The following is a 21,576-nucleotide window of genomic DNA, read 5'->3' on the forward strand; positions in this document are numbered from 1 at the left end:
TTTACTGCTGATAACTAGATAAAAGCAGCGTGACTTTTCTGTGTTATGGCAGATCCTGCCCATTGATAAGAAACAAGTGTTCCCATCCTTAACAGGCCTTCCTTTGGCTCCCACCTCTCACAAATCAGCTTTGTCTCACCTTATACAGCAAAATCTGATTCACCTATAAAGCATGGGAGAACAAGAATTCTTGTTTTCCAGTCCTCCTTCAATTGAGCCAGTAGGGGGAGCTTTCCTCTTCGCTTACTAAATCAAAGCAGCCAGCATTGATTTTAAACAGAGCAGCCTGTCTTGGGAGGTGGATTAGGGATTTGTTGTTGTTGTTGTGTCCCCACCCCCTATGTATTTGATGCTCCTGGGAAGTGCTGGATTAATAGTCCTGGGGACCAGAGGTCTCTGTCCATCCAACACACACACACACACTCCCCCGCACAGGCAGAAGCAGACCAATGCTAGGGCTCAGAAGATGCTTCCCCACCCGCCTTCTCTTCCACCTCCATCCCCCCAATGAATCATTCAGATCTTTGCCATCAGCGGTACCCATTAGGATAGACTGACATCACCAATACATTCACCCATTGGATGGCTCAGGTGCAATCTTTTAAAGAGAATCCAGAGGTGGCTCACTTAAAACTAAAGCTGGTCATTGTGATGTTTGTTTGTTCCTGATTCCAGCTGCAGAGACACAAATTGCACAAAACAAATCCTATATTCCAAAGCTTTCCAAGCATGCTGGCAACTGGTTCTTCACAACTAGCTCTGAAAGAACAGACACTAGGGAAGATGGAAAGCCATTCAACTACACTGCCAAATTCTCAAATGTCACGGAAAAATAAAAATCAGCTGATCTGTATGCCTACTAAATGACTGGCTTATTGGGAGTACAGGATTCTGGCAAGCGGTAAAGCTTTCTATTGTTATCTAGTATCTACATTTAACACACTCTGACTGCCACCGCTTATAATTCAGAGAAAGGCTAAAGCACTATAAAGGGTGGAAAGGATTCAGTTCCAGGGGTGATTGCATAATCAATAATAATCAATGCAAGTTACACCTCACAGACTGTTCAGCGATCGCGTCCCCTCTGACACACAGTCCCCGCGCCCAGATTGTTTATAGACAATCAGTCTGTGCAACACCTACCATACTGGGGCCCTGATCTTTGCCTGGGGCTCCCAAGGCTTCACTCACCCCAATATTACATTCCCTGTCGGTTAAACACGCTCGGTGGTTCAGGGACGTGAGACAGATAGAGGCAAAGCACATTTTAGAAACATTTCTCAATTTTATGGAGAGCCGAAATCCTCTTCCCAACAAGGCTGCTGCTCCTGTTCAGCCTGGCATTGAATGAAGGTTTCAGGCACAGCCACAGCTGGTAAAATAGGGATTAAAGGGAACGGACCATCCATCTTCATTCAAATTAACTGAGTGTTTAAATGTGCAGTTTTCGTTCCCTGCTCCAAGACCCACATTTCAGATGGGAGCCTGAGAGAGAAACCAACAAGGAAACTTAAGCGAACATCAGTTCACATTTCTCCTTTGCTGCCATGGTGGTTATTGGCTGTCTGATTAGCTGGGTGACTGCCAGGGGGGAAAGCTCAACTCCGGTCACCCTCCAGTAGAAAACCAATTTGAAGCAATTGACAACAAGGCTATGAGGGCATTCAGCTTCTTCCATTTGCATAAAACCCAGAGGGGCACCGGTGCAGAGACTGGACAGCATTGTTGTATTTTAATTCCCCAAAGATCAGCGCACAGCCCACCTGCTACCCAGATTTGTTCTAGTAAAGACAAAAAGAGGAGAGATGTTCTATATCTTTGAGAGCCAGGTGTCGGTATACAATGAGCTATGTAGCAGTGTTGCCTAGTGGATAGAGCATTGGACTGGGACTCAGAAGACTCGAGTTCTACTCCTAACTAAGGCTGTCCTGCTGGGTGACCTTGGGTAAGTCCCTTTACCTCCCTATGCCTGAGTTTCCTCTGCTGCAAAATGGGGATAATGATACCTCCCTCGCAAGCGCTTTGAGATCTGATGTAAGTGCTACATAAGAGCGGGGTGCTATCATTATTATTTCAAATTTACCCACCCATTCCAGCTGCTTCGCCAGCACAGCTCTGAGCCTCTAGCCCAGGCACCAGTCTCAACTGGAGACCCAAGCTGCCTTCCCCTTGCTGCAGGAAAGGGGAGCTCATCAGAGCCAGGGCCAGCCAGGAAGAACAGAGGCTGGTTCCCAGCAAGGGAGGGGTAAGTATGGGCAGGATCCATCGGAAGCAGGATGTCCACTCCCATACTTGCTTCCAGCCACACATGCAGAAAATCAACCAGGCACAGCTGTAACCTTCTCCATCCCTGGCACAGGCTACACAAAAGCTAGTCTCTAAGGCTGCGTGCAGTGTTCTTGTAGCCCTGGCTATCCCAGAATATTAGAGACACAAAGTAAGTGAGGTAATATCCTCCCACCTCACAGGGTCCTACAGCCTGGGCCTGAATCTCTACCCCACAATTAAACAGCTCGAGTCAGCTGGCACTGGACAGACGTGTGTTTTTAACTCCAGTGTAGACAGCCTCTGTTTCCTAACGGTTCCCATGTATTTTTCTCCTGAAATGCAGGAAATCCCCATGGTTAATGTTCCCTTTACAGCCTGAAGAGAGACAAACAGACCCAAGCAACATAGTTACTAGGCTTAATGAAGCCCTGCCCCTAACACCTTATCACCAGGCCATGGGAGTCCCTGCCCATTATGTAACCTTCAGAGTTTTAGCGCTTTTTTCGCTGTCTCTGCAAACTTTCAGGGGTGCAGTATCACCAACCCAATGTTAAAAAAAAGAAGTCAGACCCCACTTCCCCCCCCAAGTCATAAGATTCAAAATAATAAAAACCAAAACCTAAATTTATTATTTGCCTTCTGGTTTTTGAGCATTTGTGGAGCTCGAGGATCATATTTCAAGGTTTCCCCTGGCAACTCTGGGCCCTAGAAACTGCCTTCTCTTTTTAAGTAGAGGAGAGAGTCTCATGTATTCCTGCCTCGTCAAAAAAAGTCAAAAATTAAATTGCACCCAGATGCTACAATGATTGATAAGCACCTGAATTAGGAAATTAATTCTCTTCCAGCTGTGGCTAACGGATGGCAAGGTAATGGCTAAATGGTGAAGTGCTATATAGCAGTTCGTAATTATAAGAATTATTAGAAAAGAATGAACTTTGCTCTCCTGTAGAGATACGTCTTGGGGTAAGCCTCTCTGCTGGACACCAGTGGCCTTATGAACAGATACTGTAAGTGCACATAAATCTGCCTTTTACTTCAGTTTTCTGCTGTAAAATGCAGCACTAACCCATTTAGAATAGTTTAGGTCTAAGCAAGAAGAGGCTGCTCATTAATCACATCTACCAAAATGAACCAGTACCTGAATATTTATGAGCAGAGTGGGGTTCTTGCTAAAGATTGTATGGTACCTGCTATGGAGACTGCTCACACATTGACCCACCTGTCACATTTCCGTGCCCCGCCCCTCTAAGGGCAGGAAAGTTTGTGAAAAGGAGAATCTATCACTAGCTAGAGTGGATTTTAACCATTCTTTCTTCATAGTTCTGCTGACCTAACATCTCTTCCCAATGCCCCACTGTGTATACAAATACTGATGAGAATAAGGAATGACCTTTCTCTGAGGACACACGTCCCCTTGCACCCCTATCTCAAACTAGTAAAGTCTTCAGCACCCCTCCAGCCCAGTCAGCTGTCTGGTGTTAGTGAGAATCCCACCATGTGTGACCAGTAAGAGTAAAATCCAGTCATGCTCATCAGCCATTTATGTTCACTCTCCCAATGCTTCCTGTTAGTGACCCAATTCCTGTTACGAAGAGTCAACTCAACAAGGAATGCTATTCCTCTGTACAGAATCACAAACCCTTTGAAATCTACTGTCCCTTCACACACTGAACAAACATTTACTGCCTGTCTGGCCAACCTACAATTTTCTAATTTGTAAGTGAGGGACGCACATACACCCCTTGGCAACAAGATTTTTCTTTTCAGAAGCAGACGATGACTAAGAACCATCCTTAGCAATTTGCTGGGCTCAGCTGGAAAGGAAGGCCAGCAGCTGTTTGCCTCATATAAATCACTGCAGCATGGCAGCTCAAAGCAATCAATAGCAAGGACACCTTCCTGGTCATTGGGAAGCATCATTAGGGTTAACAAGCTTTGGCACAGTGCACTTGCCGTTGGAAGAGCTGCAGTGGTATGAGCGTCTAGGAGCTAAACCAGCACTGGGATTAGTAGCTAAATACCTGAAGTACCAAACAGCAGACAGCTGAATGCCAGGAAGTATCATTTGAACCTTTGGTTTGGTTCCCGTCCTGCTCCCCAAACAGCAAATACACTGGAAATGATTTGTCTTTATTACTAACTTAAACACTACCAAAAACCTGAGGCCAGCCATTGTCCCAGGCCAGACCGATCAGGGTGAGGGTTGTTATCCTTCACTGACAAGGGCCAGATGATCAGCTCATGTCAGTAACACCATCACCAGCCCAGTTTAAGAGGAAACCTAAGACTCCAAACCTGCTCTGTTACCACCATCCACTGGGTTTCCCCCTTAATAGGTTCCTAGGGATGGGACCTGCATGTTCTTTCTATCTTGCCCAGGGCTTAAATAATACACAGCAGGGCCGGTACTGTCTATTTCAGCACCTCCTAACTGCTGTAGAACTGCCTCAGCTGTGTCTGGAAAAAGCACACAGGAGAAGCAGCTACGCATTTTAGTACCATATTACAGAGTTAGGAAGGCATCTGCAATAGGGTCACTTACTTCATCCTAGTGTCAGGGCTGAGCCATGCCTCAGTTTCCCCTTGCTTTGGGTATTCCAGGGAGTTGATGATTCGGCCTCAGGCTGAGGTGACACTGCCTCTCCTTCTGGAGCAGAGGTAACAATCCTCGGTAACAGTCATTCCCCTTTGCTGTGGCATCATAGGTAGGGACCAGCCCAGAGGCCTAAATTATAGGCTGTCAGCCATAATTCCCAAGTTGCTCTGCTTTGCTGATTCCTGGGGCTACTTCCTACAACTGCCATCTCCATTTTAGGCCACCTTTCCCACAGTCCTCTGGTGGGCAGATCTCTCCAGGTCTTTGGCCACAGCTACTTTCACAGGCTCTTAGGCCCCATGCTGAGAGGTTTCCAGGCCCTCCTTCCACTCTGGTTCTCCAACTGGTCTGAGCAACACACAGATCTTTTTATAGCCTGGCCCCCTTCTCCCAGCAGCCCCTGCTGTAGTCTTCAGTCACATGACCTCCACAGATTACAAGTCCCTGTAGACCTTTAGAAGGCTAGAACTTGCAATAGGCTATTTATTGTATTGGCCCAGGTCTGCCTTACTGTGACAATCCCCATTCCCCCCACTTGCCCCCCATTCCCCTCAAAAAAGCCTGAAGGGTTAGATTTATAGCTGGGGATTTCCCTAGCCCTGGATACTTGCCCCTATTCTTGGCTATGTTCATTTTTTCCCTTCTTGACTTATTTTGCTTTAATAGAACATTGTTACTCCTCATCCCCGGTCGTCTCTCCTCACTACATCCCCCAAATACTCTCACTGCAAGCTGCTTGGTGCCAGAGGGCACAATTACTGCCTCGTATTCAAAATACTGCCCCAAACACCGTATGTTCAATCATGAAGCAAACATCCTACGTTTTATTACAGCTCATGATTTAAAGCCAATCTTTTTAGATTTTCCCCTCCAGTTTTAAGGGAAGTTGCACAGCTTGTGTGTGATCATCACAGGGTCAAACTGGATGCAAAATACGTAGCCTCCTTGTTCATAGATGAGCTGGGAGGCTGTGACCCTCTCTGACCCCCTGGGTGGTGGGAACTGCCCTTTGCTTGCTCTCTCACTTTCCACAGGCAGGCAGAATAGGCACCTGCTCCACTCAGTCTTCCTGCATGTTTTTTCAGTCTTTTGAGCCACACTTGGTCTGTTTTCCTCCCCACCACACATTCCTCTGCATGCCCCCTCCAACTCAATACACTCAGTCCCCAGCATTCCTCTTCAGTCTGCCTCCTGCCTGGTCCCAATCACCCTCCCTATTGCCCCCATAGCCCCAGCCCTGGCACCTCCACATTCCTTAATTGCCATGCGAGAGCCAGGCAAAGGGAGTCACCATCTGTCCTGAACTGAGCCCTACTGGAAACAATAGGAGATGGTATCAGTCTTTGCTGGACAAAGCATCACTCCCATCAACTGAAGCCAGAGGCCAGCCCTAGCATGGACAGGAATAGGAGATAGCAGCCCCTCAGAGTACATCTATACTGCAATAGGAGACCTGTGACATAGCCACAACCAGCCCAGGTCAGTTGACTCAGGTTCTCATGGCTGGGGCTACAGGGCTAAAAATTGCCATGTACACATATGGACTCACCCCAGAGCCTGAGCTCTGAGACCCAGTGGGAGGTGTAGGTCTCAGGCCAGACTCCAGCCTGAGCATCTACCCGGATATTTTTAATCTTGGAATCCAAGCCCTGCAAGCCCAAGTCAACTGACCTGGGCTCAGAGTCATGGTGCTGCTGTTTTTTATTGCAGTGTAGCCATACCCTCAGTTACACTGTTGCCTTTGATGCGTTTTATACCTGTGAATGTCGCAGCAGATGGCCATCATCACTGCTGTAACTAACAGCTGCCCTTCAGATCTACTCCATCTTTCCTGCTGCCATTTTCACAAGTATGCAAGAATCATTTCAAATAAATGAAGACAACAGTCAATGTAAAGCTCTTTTGTTTAATACATTGCCCGTAGTCAAGATCTTTCTAAATACGATGCAGTTTGTACCTCAAAGGAAATCTGCTATAGATTATGGATACTATTAAAGCTTTGGATTTTCTTAATATAAAAGTTTTTCAGTTTTGACAGAACACTTTCAGAAATATGTCCACACTAATCTGTATATATTTTATGAAGTTAAATTCATTCAGCATGTTACTAAAACACTTTCAAAGCAAAACTGAAAACACAACAAAGTCTTCTGGAAGTCAAGACTACCTCAAATATTAATTTGGCAGCATGGTGCTTTTTTTTTTAAAACGCTGTTTACCAAAAATGGCAAAACAATGTTTTTATCCTTCAGACAGTTTGCTTTAATTGGTTTCTCATTTATTAAGTACTGCACTTTAAGTGTAATCAAGAAAGGTTTACTATGTGACCAGACTTGTAAAATTGTATACTTGTAAATACACTTGTTTGACAATGTATTTCAGAAGTTTTATAACTGTTTTAATTAGTGTCAGCAAGACTTCAGAAGCTTAAGGTGGGAACCAAGACAGTAGGTGACCTATTTCCTTAAGCCTCAAGACATGAAAAGATTTGTATCATTACAGAAAAAAGAGCAAGTGTGATTCTGGAAAACCATGATCAAATGGTACACATCCTCAGAGACAAAATCCAGGTTTGATTAATAATCCCATGCAACAAAACAGAATGGCTTGTTCAAAAGACCAGAATAGAGTCAATCATTGTCTTAGGTGTGATCATACACAAACAGATGCTATTAGAAACCATCTCTGTAGAAAAAAATCCTTATGGTGCTTACAAAAATGTATGCAATGTCTATCTGCTGGCCATGATGAATACAAGAGTGAGTAAAGTTGGGCATGCATATTTTCTGAGTAAATACTATTTCTGACCTCATTGGCGGCGGTGAATTGTTTGACAAAACTATTTTTTTTTTTTTTACCAGAAGTCTATCTAAGATTAAGGATCAAGCTAAGGAGTGAATAAGAATACAGTATGAACCCAAAGGAATTTTAAAAGACCCCACATTCTTTGTAGGACCTTGTATTGAAGAAAATATTATGAAAAGAAACTACTGCAATGAAATATGACAATACAGGTTAAGGTACATTTTTTTTTTTTTTTTTATGAAGTCTATACAATGAATGCCAGACATAGCAATGCAATTGTATCTGGTTTATTTATATATATTTATATATATCTATATATTGATATATAGACATATAGTTTTTACTTGTACCAAAGTAAAACTATGTTATATCACAAAATGCCTAATTCTACCATTTATTTATTGCTCAACAAGGATGGCACAAAACACACTTGTAGCATAACTCTTGCCATGCTTATCTACTATACTGAATAAACAGCCAAACACTGCATAACACACACAAAGCAGCTGTTAATTCTGAATTGGAACCAGTCTGATCATTCACTCAGATTCTTATAAAAATATTGGAATCATATAGATTTAAGCATTATAAAGGAGGAATATATTATTTAAAACATTTAAATAGTGCATATTGACATTTTGCATGTGGTATATATAAAACACAAAACACCATACAGTACACATTAGTTTCGATGTTTGGATACACCCACGTCTGCAGACTGAAGAAAAGTAACTGGAAGTGTACATTGCACAATGGAGTTGAATAAAACTGTGAAATGGTCTCAAGGTTAGTTTAACCTCACAATTCTCTAGGGTCCACTAAAAATCATCTTGCTGTATAAAAAGGCAAACCACCAATGCACAACTAGTTTAGTGCTTTCTTCCAAATTCCAAAGTTACATGCCAATAATCATGGTAAAAAAAACACAAACCAAAAAACCCCTCTATTTTATAGCACACAGATGACCTGGTGCACTAGAAATCCCATTCTGAATCTACTCTGTATGTTTACATGACAGAACAACTAATCTAGCAACTTTGTGAAAAAAATTCACTTTTGGTCTTTTATTAAGCAATGTGAATAATATTGGTGTTGGCATTAGCCAGTCTTAAAAACATGCAGTGAGAGTAGGTGCATGCAAAACATGGCCAAAAACGAACTGATGCACACTGAAAAATCCAAAAAGCACCAGTTAAAATTAACACTTAGTTTTTACTGGATCAAAACCTGTTGTTGATGGCGGTTGTATTGTATAGCACAAGCAAGCTAAATAATCATTCAACACAGTGGATGTGATAATCAAAACATTGTTTTAGTATCAATTCTGAAGCTGAATCATGCAAGGCCCATGTACTATTTGCTTACATCACAAGGGTTAATCCATTTATTTTTGTTCCCCAGCTGCATAACGCATTGTGATATACAGCAGTAATTTCCGCCCCCCTAAGACTGACACTGTCCATTCTCAGGTGCATTTTAACTTCAGTGACTTTAGCCCTTCATAAACTTGTTTCAGATACAGCAAAATTATGTAATTGACCTAAACCAGCTCTTATCTGCTGGAGCTGTAAATGTCTGAGCACCATCAGATTTCCCATAAACTGAAATGTTTATTTTGTTTCTCAAATTTTCTGAAGGGTAAGATGCAGTATCCAATTCAGACCAAACACTATGTGACCACTATTTGATAAACAATAACTGATAAAATGAACAACAGTAACATAAGTCCTGTAGGCAGCATGTGATATAACTGTTCAGTTTTTCCAAGTTTTAAAAGTACACTAAGCAAGGTCACTTTCTGGTTTGTCCATTGTCATCCTTATCGATGAGGAAACGTGACCTCTAAGTAGCAAAATCCATTGATCATAATACATATTACCGGGTGACAGATGTAATTTAGAATACCAGAAATCAAACAAAGGTGTTCCACAGCAGTTCTTTGAAAGGAATTTCTGTTCACTTTTGGTATTCCAGGAAGTCGTGTGTGGAATCTTTTGTCATGTTTTCCATAATAAAAGGCAACAAGAATAGTTCAGTGTAGCATTAAGATATAGATATATACCTTAATTTCTTCAGTAATGCAAACAATTGGTAATAACAAAAAGTTGATAACAAAAAGTTGACTCTCCAAAGTTCTTGAATGCTTAAAGGACAAAATTCTATAGTCTTTCTGGAACAAGATGCATCTGTAATACAAAACGCTGAAGGAAACTATGTGTTTGCTAAAGTTGGATAGAGCAGTCTCTTAATTTAGAACATTTTATTTGCTCTCTAGACAGGACCTACTTACCCTTCAAATATTTTATAGTGGCACCATAATAAAGTGCACAAACTGGGTTCTTTCAACAGTGCATGAAAAAATGAACACAAGCACCTGATAAGTACTATGGTAGTATGAGGAAACATGATGTTATTCAGTGTTTTTAAGGAACAATCTATATTGATTTTGAAAAATCTTGTTTGCTGATAAGGACTTCTAAAAGCCTAAGCCTGGCCTTAATTTTCTTGTACTCCCTGTACTCATCAAACATTGGAGCCCGATCTTCTTTCTGTACATTCCTGTAAAGAGAATAAAATAGTTAAATTCCAAGAAAATCCTGTACATCTCAGAATGTCAAATATCACACACTGAGGTAGTATGATTCTGGGTGACCTCTTTGGCATGCAACCTGTTGACAACAGACATACTGCAACTGTCCCAGGGCTAAGGGATTAAAAATTGGTAGAATAACTGACTAAAATACTTGGGAGAGAGAAAAATCTGAAGAGATTAATTCAGCATAATCACCAACAGTACGTTTACAAAATGTCTCCAGCTTGTCTGGAAAATTTTTCCATAGGTGAATTTTTTTTTTAAATCATATTGGGAATAAATAATTTCATGAATAGCTACAAATTATAATCCAATTCTGAGGTAAGAAAAAATAATAAATAGATCTAAAACTATAATTAAATATTTAAAAAAAGTTATTTGCCGTTTACTATAGACCTGATCATTCACTCATTGAAGTCAATGTCTGTTTTGCCGCTGACTTTAATGAGCACACAATGAAGCTCTACTAATTGAATTTGTATTTACGGCTGCCAGTGAGTTTATAGCTGGCCAAAAGGTAAATAAATCTTAGTTAAGCAAGATACATTATGTTCTATTCATATGTGGGTGTGGATTAACTATTACCTTGAGAAAACAGCTACTGCATTTAATATATGAACAGTAGCAAGTTATGCCAAACTTGCAATAATAGACACCTAAGCATGAGGACTGAGGGACTATGGAATATATATTTTTTAAAAAAGGTACAATAATATGCCCCCCATCTTGTTTATGAAGCAATTACCCTCTGTTTAGAATGATCTACTGGAACACTAGAGAAGTAGATGTTTCTTAGTAGAAAAGTTTCACTAGATAAAAACAGAGGGATTATCCTGCTTTTATAAAATGAGATAAACTGTTCTTTTGATTTCCAGTCACACTTTACAAGGGGGAGGGAAGACTGAAGAGTGCATCGCCTTCACTATTAAAATGCACAGAAGAATCTGGATTATTTTATTACCTAGTCCAGGGGTGGCCAACCTTTGGCTCCGGAGCCACGTGCGGCTCTTCAGAGGTTAATATGCAACTCCTTGCACAGGCACCGACTCCGGGCTGGAGCTACAGGCATCAACTTTCCAATGTGCCGGGGCGGGCTCACCACTCAATCCCTGGCTTTGCCACAGGCCCTGCCCCCACTGCACCCCTTCCTGCCCCCTCCCCTTAGCCTGCGTGCCTTCACTCCTCTCCCCCCTAGCTTTCTGCATGCCACGAAACAGCTGATCAGGAGGTGCAGGAAGGGAGGGAGAGGTGCTGATTGGTGCTCTTTTATCGTGTACATTGGTAAATTCTGGCTCCCTCTCAGGTTGGCCACCCTGACCTAGTCCTACACTAAAATGAGTGTCCCTCATGAGACTATGCATAATGAAAGAGTACACACAACTGGACTGTTGATGCAAAACAGATTAGATTCCATTTGCCAGATTCTTGGTTTAATATGGAAGGAGTGCTGAAACATTTTGATGATGGATACTGTACTGAAGTGCATGAAGATTGGTCATATTTAAGTGGACATTAAGATGACACTGCTACAAAAATTAGTGCCTCAGTTTCCCAAACAGAGTAAACTTAAAATGTATGATTGATAAATAAGCAATAGTAAAAAAATGAAGCACCAGCCTAATATTCATTGTTCTGTTAAACTAACCTCCCATTCTGTTGATAAAACCCCTCTTCAAAATCTCGTAAAGTTTTGCGTAACTTCTTTTTTTCAGCTCTGGCCTTCCAAAGTTGCTCTAATAATTCAGGCCTAAAAATTAACAAAGAAAGAAAAAGACATTGGCCAAGTAATAATAAGGAAACTCTCATCTGCCCTCTTAAAAACAAAATGAAGAAACTAGGTGGATTGATATTACATTGATTTTGCTGAGAAGTAGTTTGGTATCTAGGATATGTTTGATGGGGGCGGGGAAGACCAACATAGGCTAATCATTAAAAAAAGAAATACAATTCTTCAGTCATCAACCCAAAATCATTTGAAACAACAGCTAAGTGTTTAATTCTCTTAGTAAGAACAGCAGACGGTCCCAACTGGACACTCAGATGAATTCCTTTTCATCTGAATCACTCAACAGACACATTTGTTGAGAGATACAGAAAGACAATTGCTTATATTAAGAAACTCCACATTTGGTGTTATAGTCTTAAGTACATTCAGTGTAACTCTCACAATAATACAGCACTAATCACATTCTATTCATACGCACATAGAAGCTGCTCGGATACTTGATAGTTGGAGGTCCCGAGTCAGCTTTTCTTGACTGTCTTCAAGATCAGACTCCGAATTTTCAGCTGGGCTGGAAATAGACTGCGTTTCGACAGCAGTTTTTAAGATATCATTAAATTCTGATGACAAACTATCAACATCCTCCTCTTCTTCCTGCATGGTGATACAGCAGCAGTTTACAACACAGATTTAAAACATTTCTCTTGAATATGCAAGGAGGAACTGAAATATTTGATAAGTGTTTTACTTACCTTAATTTCTTCAAAGAAGTGGGCAGTTTCCCCTTCTATAATGGGCTGTAACATTTGACTCCGCCTCTTAGTTGATGGTGACCCCTGCAATATTCCACATTTGCTTTTTGTTATATACAGATGGATGTTGAGCATTCCAAGCTCTTACACAAAGAAATGTCAGTCAATTATCTTGTTCAATTCCATTTTTGCACATTACTGGAATTTTCACGTTTTTGTTACAACACTAACAAAACAAGATCAGTAAATCCTAAAAACAGATGTCCTGTAATGAACCAATCCAAGCAGATAATTGAATTGCAATGGACGTTACAGGTTTAAGTCACAAGTAACTCTTTTACAAAGATCAATGCTTACTAATAAAATACAGTCTGTGCCCACCACTACATTATTTAAAATAAAGTGAAAACCAGATCATGTCTCTCATACAATTTGCATAACATTCAAATATTTTCCTTCTGAATTTCCATTCACACTTTAACCCTTGATACACATACAAAATCCAAAGTCAGTTAGGGAAACACTCTATATCAGGCTGGATCCTCAGCCTTTGGAAAGATTACTCTGCACCAGCTAAGTGGCAGAAAGGAACCTTACGCCAGCCCTAAAAAGGAGGCTGATGAGGATTCCCCCAGTACGGATGACTCCTGAGCTTGCTAAAAGCCAGCACAGCTGGCTTTTCACCTGCCATTTCCAGCACCCTGGTGCACATGGCACACTGAGGCTAGGTACAGTGCTCCAGGAAGAGGCAGGAGTGCAATATGGCAGTCCCCAAGGGTTGGGAATGTGTAAAGGTGGCTTAGAGCCACCTCACACTTTCAACAGCCCTGACACGAGGACTGTGCCCTATAGTTTCTAAAAGGGAAACTCCAGCATGGAGCACTTTTATTCATGAGATGTTTTTTCAAATAGTTAATTTGCAAACATTTGTCAGGTGACAGTCTGGTTAACACATGAAGAAATATTTGCTTTACTTACAAGGATGGGAGTAATGCTTGCTCTAGTCAACATTTGTTTCACAAGTCTGTATCTGTCATACAGAGGTTTAACAATATGCCTTTCTTCTCTAGTAACCTAAAGAAAGAGAAGGAAATATGTAACAAAGTAGCATACTTCACATGAACAGCCATCAGCTCTGACATCTTGCTCAATTAGGCATTTGTAAAATAATGTGGTTTATTTTTAAACCTAACATAACACTTAACACACACAACTGATGGGAAGAATTCCCAGCGGACAAGGCAGCTCACATGGAAATGCAGTTTCTCACAGCAAAGAGCCATGGGAAAGAGAGAAAGGGACCAAGACTGGAGCAGTGGCTAGTGATAATAGCAGAGGCAGGCTGAGGATGAATTCTGACAATTCTCTAGAAATGATAAGCAAAGTTAGAGAAAGATGCGATTGTGGTAGAACATCTGGTTTTACTGCAGATTCTCAGTCACTATTCTGACAACATAAAGAAGCCAGAAAGCTGGTATAAATGGCTAGCTAAGGATTCCCTCAGTACGGGGAAATCCCTGAGTGATGTAGGGCCAGCATAGCTAAACTTCTACGCTATTCCCTTCCTGGCCTATAGCATAAGCACAGTGATAATCCCCAGCTGGGAAATTGGCCCCTTGAGGTAGAGGATAATAGCAATTTGAAATGAGCTTGGTTGGACAACTGGTGATATCCCTCAGGGACACATCTAGGAAGGCTGGTTAAAGGCAATTGGATTGGAAGAAGATCCATCAAAGACACATTTAGAGTAATTAACTATGATTAAGTGGAAAGAAAAATACTGCTGCTGAAATCATCTAGCAAGAAAATGCAATAAATATAGAATTTTAGATCTAAGTCTTTCCAAGGTTATAAATAGAGTATACAAGCCCTCTTGTATTGTATCCTCAAGTACAGACATTCAAAACTAGTACATTTTACAGTTTTCTTGTTGTGTTTCATTTTGGACATTTACTGTATCTTAAAGAACTTGGGAGTGGTTTAGAGCATATCTGTATCACTTTCATCAGCTCAAACTACACCTCTTCCAAAATGCCAGCACCAAAACAAAGAGAATGTTCATAGAATATCAGGGTTGGAAGGGACTTCAAGGAGGTCATCTAGTCCAACCTCCTGCTCAAAGCAGGACCAATCCCCAGCTGGTCCCCCCAAGGATTGAACTCACAACACTGGGTTTGGCAGGCCAATGCTCAACCCGCCCCCTCCCCCAAATACATGGAGATATACCTATCTGCCTGCCTTCAACATTACCATTTTGTTTTAGAAAAAAAGCCCTACATAATGAGTAAATGTGATCATGTTAATTTTAAAATTAAGTATAACTCCAGAGAAGCAATGGTAACATGGAAATTTATTAGCACAATTGATAGATTATATCATTTCTTGGTAAATAACTGTGTTAACAGTCAGTGTCCTCACTGCATACCAGTTATTGCTGCCTAGGTGTATTTTAGAGCAGTTCTGAGGAAGTTAAGAAAAGATTACCGGCCGTCCATGTTGACTTTCATAGTACAGAAGACTTTTTTGGAGAGATGTTTTCTCTTCTGCCAAATGGTCTTTCGTCATTTTCTGTTAGACAAGAATAATTCACATCTATGTCAAACATGCAAGTACCTCTTTTGAATAGCTTCTCTACATTAGGCCACATAGGCATCTGAGCAAATCAGAAAATTTAGTTATATTCCATATATTCTGTCCTATCTAAAGAAACAGAAACAACATACACTTGAATATTTGGCAAAACAAACTAATGTGCTGCAATGATACATTTTTGTAAGTCTAACACATTAGTTGCTTAGAAGTGGACATTCCTGAGAAGTATTACAACCATCTCCTTTCCACCGCAAGCACAAACGAGAATAGAGTTAGAAGACAGTGAAGTTCTGAATAAAAACATGGCTTCACTCAGAGGCATCCTCAAAATTAAATGACATCTGAAACAAATCTTATCTTCTTGCCAAACAGATAAGCTCATCTACTGATGAAATTACATCTCAGCTGATGGAAGTTTATTGCTCTTTTAGAGAGTATTTGAAGCTGTTGTTTTTAAGAAATGCCAATTTACACCTACTTTTATGTCTTCTGGCAAGCATCTTTCAACTCGTTTCTCCTTCAGTCTTTTCAAAATGAGTTCAAGCGTAGCCTCCTTGGTAGGCTTCTTCTCTTTCTGCATAACCCGGGGCTCATCTTCATTTTCCTCATCTTCATGGTCAAGAGAAGAGCCAAAGCTTTTTGGAAGTGTGTTACTTCGTGGACGTGTTTGAGGTATGAATTCTCCATCTGAGCATTTGTGCTTTTCATCTGATTAAGAAAATTGCCCCATCCCAAAGAACAAAGATTTAAAAAACTATTTAGAACTAAACAGACAGATGACAAAAGAATGGATGGATGACATAATAAATTTTATTTATACAAACCATTTTCAATTAGCCCTTCCTGAAGTTCCACAGACAAGTGTAAACTACTCCTGGTTTTGGAGAACAAATCAGGAGGATCCAGAAGTTAAATGATTTCTACTACCCCCAGGGTTGTTCTTGAATGTGTAAATTATTTCAGTTTTAGTGTGAGGCAATTTATCTTTGTCTGAAAACAAAACTCGTGCAGCATTCCATACCTTTTATTTGTTTTCTCAGTTTGGTAAGCTCTGTCATCCACTTTAAAACCTTTGGATTGGCTGCAATATCACTATAGGAGGGCTGGAAAAAAAAATACACGAACTACATTTGCACAGGAGCAAAGAAAACCACAGCAAGTTTGTTCTTTAAAGCTCATTGTGTGAAATCTTTACAAACATTTGACATTTTTACACTAGCTAGAGCATTCTAATTAAGTTGTTTTGTTCCTCTCTTCTCCACAGCCACATTATCTCATCTGACAGCTCCAACTAACCTGCATGCAGGTCAGTGCCGGTCCTCCTTCAGTCTCAGCACTAGCAGCATGCTGCCTACTGCCAATGTTTTCCAGTCTGAGGCAGGAAAAGAGGGGCATGGCTACAGGTAACATCAGGAGAACAGAGTGGAGAAGATAGGCGAGTTCCAGTAGGAGAAAGTCCCTGCAGGGACTCACTGAAGGATATGGTCCCAAATTAACTTCTTTCCATCTCCCAGAAGCCCACCCTCCCATCATAGCCCCCCCTAAATAGCCCCTACATAAAGGCTGGGCACATATGGCCAGAATGTTACCCTTAGTCATGTTGGAGTCATACCTTACTCCACAAGGAGACATTAATTTTTAGTGGAACTGCTTGTGGAATAAGGTAACTTTCAACTTAAGTAAGGGTGACAGACTCTGGGATTGAAAAATTAAAAAAAAAGAGAGAGAGAAAAAAATCTAACATTATTAGGATGTTAACTTGCAGACTACTAACTTACTTTACTATTTTTGTCCTTTTCAAATTGTTCCTCAAATTGTCTTATTTTTTTCTGCAACTTCTTGACCAGCTGATAGGGTGTCCTGTCTTCCCTTCTGTCATCTTTTGAACTAAAGGATGCTCTTCGTGTTCTGAATTAAAAATGAAAAAAAAGTCAAAAGTTTTGTATGTTTTAAAGACTGTAGCACAGCAGTTCCCAAACTGTGGGTTGTGACCCCAGCTGGGGTCACTCCATCAGCAGATGGGGTCACAGTAATTTTGAGTGTGCAGGGGACACCATTTTCAAAATGGTGTCCTCCACATAGCATGACTTCACATGCACAATACATGTGTGATCATATCGCATGAAGGATGCTATTTTGCAATACAAAATGGTGCCCTCCATCTAGCATGACCTCATACATCATACCTGATATCATGCTGTCTGAAGAATGCCATTTTATTAAGCAAAATGGTGTTCTCTTTGCAGTGTGACCTTGTACATACAGTGCATGCAAGGTCACGCTGCATGAAGACACCATTTTTATCTGGTGTCTTCCATGCTGTCTCGGGTCACAGGAAGCAACACACATGAAAGTAGGGTCATACAGGGAACATGTTTGGAAACTGCTGCTGTAACCAATGCAAGCAACTGTATATTTACATGCATTTCACAGGTCACATGGAATTCTGCAAAAGGTACTGATCTGTTTTTATGACTAAGCAGAATGAAGAGGAAAATGTTCTGATCTATTAACTTCTTTTCTCTGACATTACATTTCCACGAATCATCACTGGAAAGTTGTACTCTGCTCAGATGAAAACATGGGCAGCCGGAAGAGTTGCCAGTCAAGTGTGGAGTCACATATAAGAGTATCAGAGGGGTAGCCGTGTTAGTCTGGATCTGTAAAAACAGCAAAGAATCCTGTGGCACCTTATAGACTAACAGACGTTTTGGAGCATGAGCTTTCATGGGTGAATACCCACTTCGTCAGATACATGCATCTGATGAAGTGGGTATTCACCCACAAAAGCTCATGCTCCAAAATGTCTGTTAGTCTATAAGGTGCCACAGGATTCTTTGCTGCTTTCACATATAAGAGTCATCCCTTCCTCTTGCCACAAGATAATTTCAGCTAAAAAGCTGTGAACTATGACATCTAAAAACTATTACTCATAGATTCATAGACTCTAGGACTGGAAGGGACCTCGAGAGGTCATCGAGTTCAGTCCCCTGCCCTCAGGGCAGGACCAAATACTGTCTAGATCATCCCTGATAGACATTTATCTAACCTATTCTTAAACTCCAGAGATGGAGATTCCAACAACCTCCAGGCAATTTTTCCTCAGTTGTTTAACTATCCTGGACAGTGGGGAGGAACTTTTTCCTAATTGTCCAACCTAACCTCCCTGCTGCAGTTTAGCCCATTGCTTCTTGTTCTATCCATTAGAGGCTAGGTGAACAAAGTTTGGTTTCCCTCTCCTTGATGAACCTTTTAGATACCTGGAAAATGCTATATGTCCCCTCTCAGTCTTCTCTTTCCAAACTAAATAAACCCACATTCTCAAGCTTCCTTCATAGGGTGATCAATGTTTCTCAAGACCTTAAAATTCATTTCTTGTTGCTCTTCTCTGGATCCTCTCCAATTTCTCCACATTTTTCTTCTGCCAAATGAGGTTGCCAGAAACTGGACACAATACTCCCAGCTTGAGGCCTACAGCGCAGGGAGAGCGGAGACATGACTTCTCGGTGTCTTGTTGTACGCTATTACAAAAACCCACTTCTACAAGGAAACACCATCATCTTTCCCTTTAAACACAAATATAAGGATCTGCTGGTGAAAATGGTACCTTGGCTAAATAATAGGAAGACATTTCATTTATTCACAAGAGAGCTGTCCATCAATCCTCCCTACAGAAACAATTAATAGTTAAACCACAAACGGGGAAATAAAGAATACAGAAAAACAATTCTTATTGCTAGCTGAGTTCTAGAGATTTCCCTTTGACCAACAAGTGTTTCAATGCACACTTATTCTCTCAGGTTTGGTCGTCTGTACAAGTGTTATTATTTTAGATTGCCAGAGTGCTCAAAACGTACTAAATTCTTTATAAACACAGAGGAAGGCATCCCTGCATCAAAGACTATATGTTCTAAAAACAGTTCCTTTGATGGATTTTGTAGCAGAGGCCGCTGCAGTAGTATTCCTGGCTTGTCCATTGCATCAGTGATTCAGAGACTGATTGAAACTCAGATTAGAATTTTTTGTATGACCAACTGTACAGAGAAACATCATTAATTCAGAACAATTCAGGAGCGTGCACATGTTTAAAAGAACAACCCCAGTCTTACAATACCTGGAGATAGGGATTCTCTTATCTTGATGCCTTGGATAGTGATAAGACATTGAGATAAGAGAATCCCTACCCCTAACTACTGTAACATTAGGGTTGTTCCTTTAAGCACACACCCCTCTGAATTGTTCTGAATTAATGCAAAAATAACGATTCTGTAGTACGGTCACCCACTCTTCCAAAGCAGAGATGATCACTCTTCTAATGCCTAACTGAACTCCTAGATGAGAGATGATCTGACTGGATTAAAAAGCTTTCTTTCTTCATATTATCAACAAGCCCATTCATCTCAAATCCTAGATTATTCTTTTTAGTTATTTATTCTCTGAAGTTTTCCTTAATCAAGTTGCTAGTTAAATAGGGAAAACAGGTATTCCCCTTTTAGACTCAGTGATAGCACTAATACAAATAGCCTTTTGGTGAAAAACACAGAGCTGCTGAAAATAAGCTATAAAATAATATACTAGTAATGATTTTACCAATTAAAACAGCTTTTACGTTTCACAAGGCTATGAAGATACGTGTCCACCAAATATATAAACCCTACAATCCCTAGTGTTTATTAATGATAGATTTGAAGATGGCATCCTCAGGCTGAATTTGGATTTCCTTGTGCATTTGTTCAACTTCTTGGGATCCAACACGGCTGCACCTCCTCCACACTTCAAGACCAAGAATCAGTAGTTACAGAATTTCCACTAATGCACCTGTCTGTAGTATACATAGCTAGCAATGTTTGGGATACCTGGTCCTCAAAGAGCTCACATGCCTGATTAGTGTTTTGAAGGGTATATGCAGAATAAGAGTATAGATCTTATGAGCTGATATGCACTTTTCCGAAATTGTACTCATCAGTTTGCACTGTGGTATAGGTCTTTCCCAAACTTTTAATTTTCTCTTGACTTTAGTGAGGGAATGGGAAAAGACAAAACTTTTCATGTCAAAACGTTTAAAGCTGAATGAAGAGTCAGAGTCCCATTTGGTCTTTCCTGTTCCCAAATTCTCCAGTCCTAGGACAACTATTTTCAACACACATTCAAGCACTTTTTAAAAAGTGCTTTTCAGAGTAATAGTATTAGCCAATTATTCAGTGTCCTTTTCTGTCCACCTTTGAGGGTCATGTTCCCCTAAGCAGATTACTACTATATAGAGAATTCACAACTCCTGGAATTGAAACTCAATCATTCTTCACAGCAGAAAATACTAGGGGTTCAGACCCCTATAGCTGAAGATCTTAGGGATCCAGTGGAAGTAAGGACACCCATACAGAACCTGGGTGTCTTCACATTGTTGGCAGTCTCCCATCTCCCCAGTATCTGCTTGACAGCATGACTCCTTCAGAAACTGTAGTGTTAAATGCTCCCCCTAACCACTGCTACCTTCCAACAGTTCTTGGGAGCAAGGGCTTTTCCACAGCGCAGATGCAGAACCTAAGCTGCTATTGCAGGCTTGGGCTGAACAAGCTTGTACCATTTTGCTTTTCATGGGGTGTGACAGGTATGCCACATAAAGCAGCTGTCATACAGCTCTCTCTGCTTCCAACCTGTGAATCTAGCTAGACTCCAGAGAATGCCTCTGCTTCCACGGGGTTTTGGGCAAGTAAGGTTCCATGCACTAAAGCCGGCCTTCCTACCTTCCACACTTCCATGCCCAGTTCGCATGCAGGTTTTGGTTCTCCTTGGCTCCAAAAAGCACAGGAGAGCAAGAGGCCCTTTGGCTTTCAATGGACAAAACAAAATTCTATCTCAATCACCTTTGCCTGCAATTTTTTCAACAATTTTCTTTGATAAATTCCCTTTTGAAAGTTTTGCTAGTACCAAAAAAATTCTTAACATACATAATTTCAAAAGAAAGCCCTAGGGAGTACCGTACACAAAAGAACCTGCCAAGACTAACAGAGCTCTTCAGAAAGGTCTTTTCAGATTGTTCCACCAAGCTACCATATCAAGGCCCTTGAAAAATAAAGAAGGGTATAAAAGTTTGTGTTGCTGCTTCTTCAATACTTCAAGGACAAACGTCTTCAGTCTTCATGCACATTTCATCCTCAAGGCTAGAAGCTCTTTGCTGATTGCATCCTTCTTCAAGGTTACAATAGTAGCACTCATTTTAGATAACTGTATACAATGAAACTTCTCC

General features: G+C 40.9%; 1 protein-coding gene across 2 annotated transcripts in view; it reads right to left on the bottom strand.

The window, feature by feature from the left end:
• Window positions 1–7,940: 7,940 nt before the first annotated feature.
• The window catches only part of FAM13B (family with sequence similarity 13 member B), an 84,843-nt gene continuing 71,207 nt past the window's right edge, over window positions 7,941–21,576 (bottom strand). For both annotated transcript variants that reach the window (XM_032777935.2, XM_032777937.2), the window contains exons 16-24: window positions 17,108–17,237; window positions 16,351–16,432; window positions 15,808–16,037; window positions 15,222–15,305; window positions 13,716–13,811; window positions 12,738–12,821; window positions 12,467–12,639; window positions 11,908–12,009; window positions 7,941–10,228 (exon numbers count right to left, since the gene is read on the bottom strand). In XM_032777935.2, the coding sequence (XP_032633826.1) occupies window positions 10,105–10,228; window positions 11,908–12,009; window positions 12,467–12,639; window positions 12,738–12,821; window positions 13,716–13,811; window positions 15,222–15,305; window positions 15,808–16,037; window positions 16,351–16,432; window positions 17,108–17,237 (1,105 nt within the window). In that variant the 3' untranslated portion in view covers window positions 7,941–10,104. The remainder of the gene's footprint in view (window positions 10,229–11,907; window positions 12,010–12,466; window positions 12,640–12,737; window positions 12,822–13,715; window positions 13,812–15,221; window positions 15,306–15,807; window positions 16,038–16,350; window positions 16,433–17,107; window positions 17,238–21,576) is intronic.

Source organism: Chelonoidis abingdonii, chromosome 7 (assembly GCF_003597395.2).
Source record: "Chelonoidis abingdonii isolate Lonesome George chromosome 7, CheloAbing_2.0, whole genome shotgun sequence".
Taxonomy (NCBI): Eukaryota; Metazoa; Chordata; order Testudines; family Testudinidae; genus Chelonoidis; species Chelonoidis abingdonii.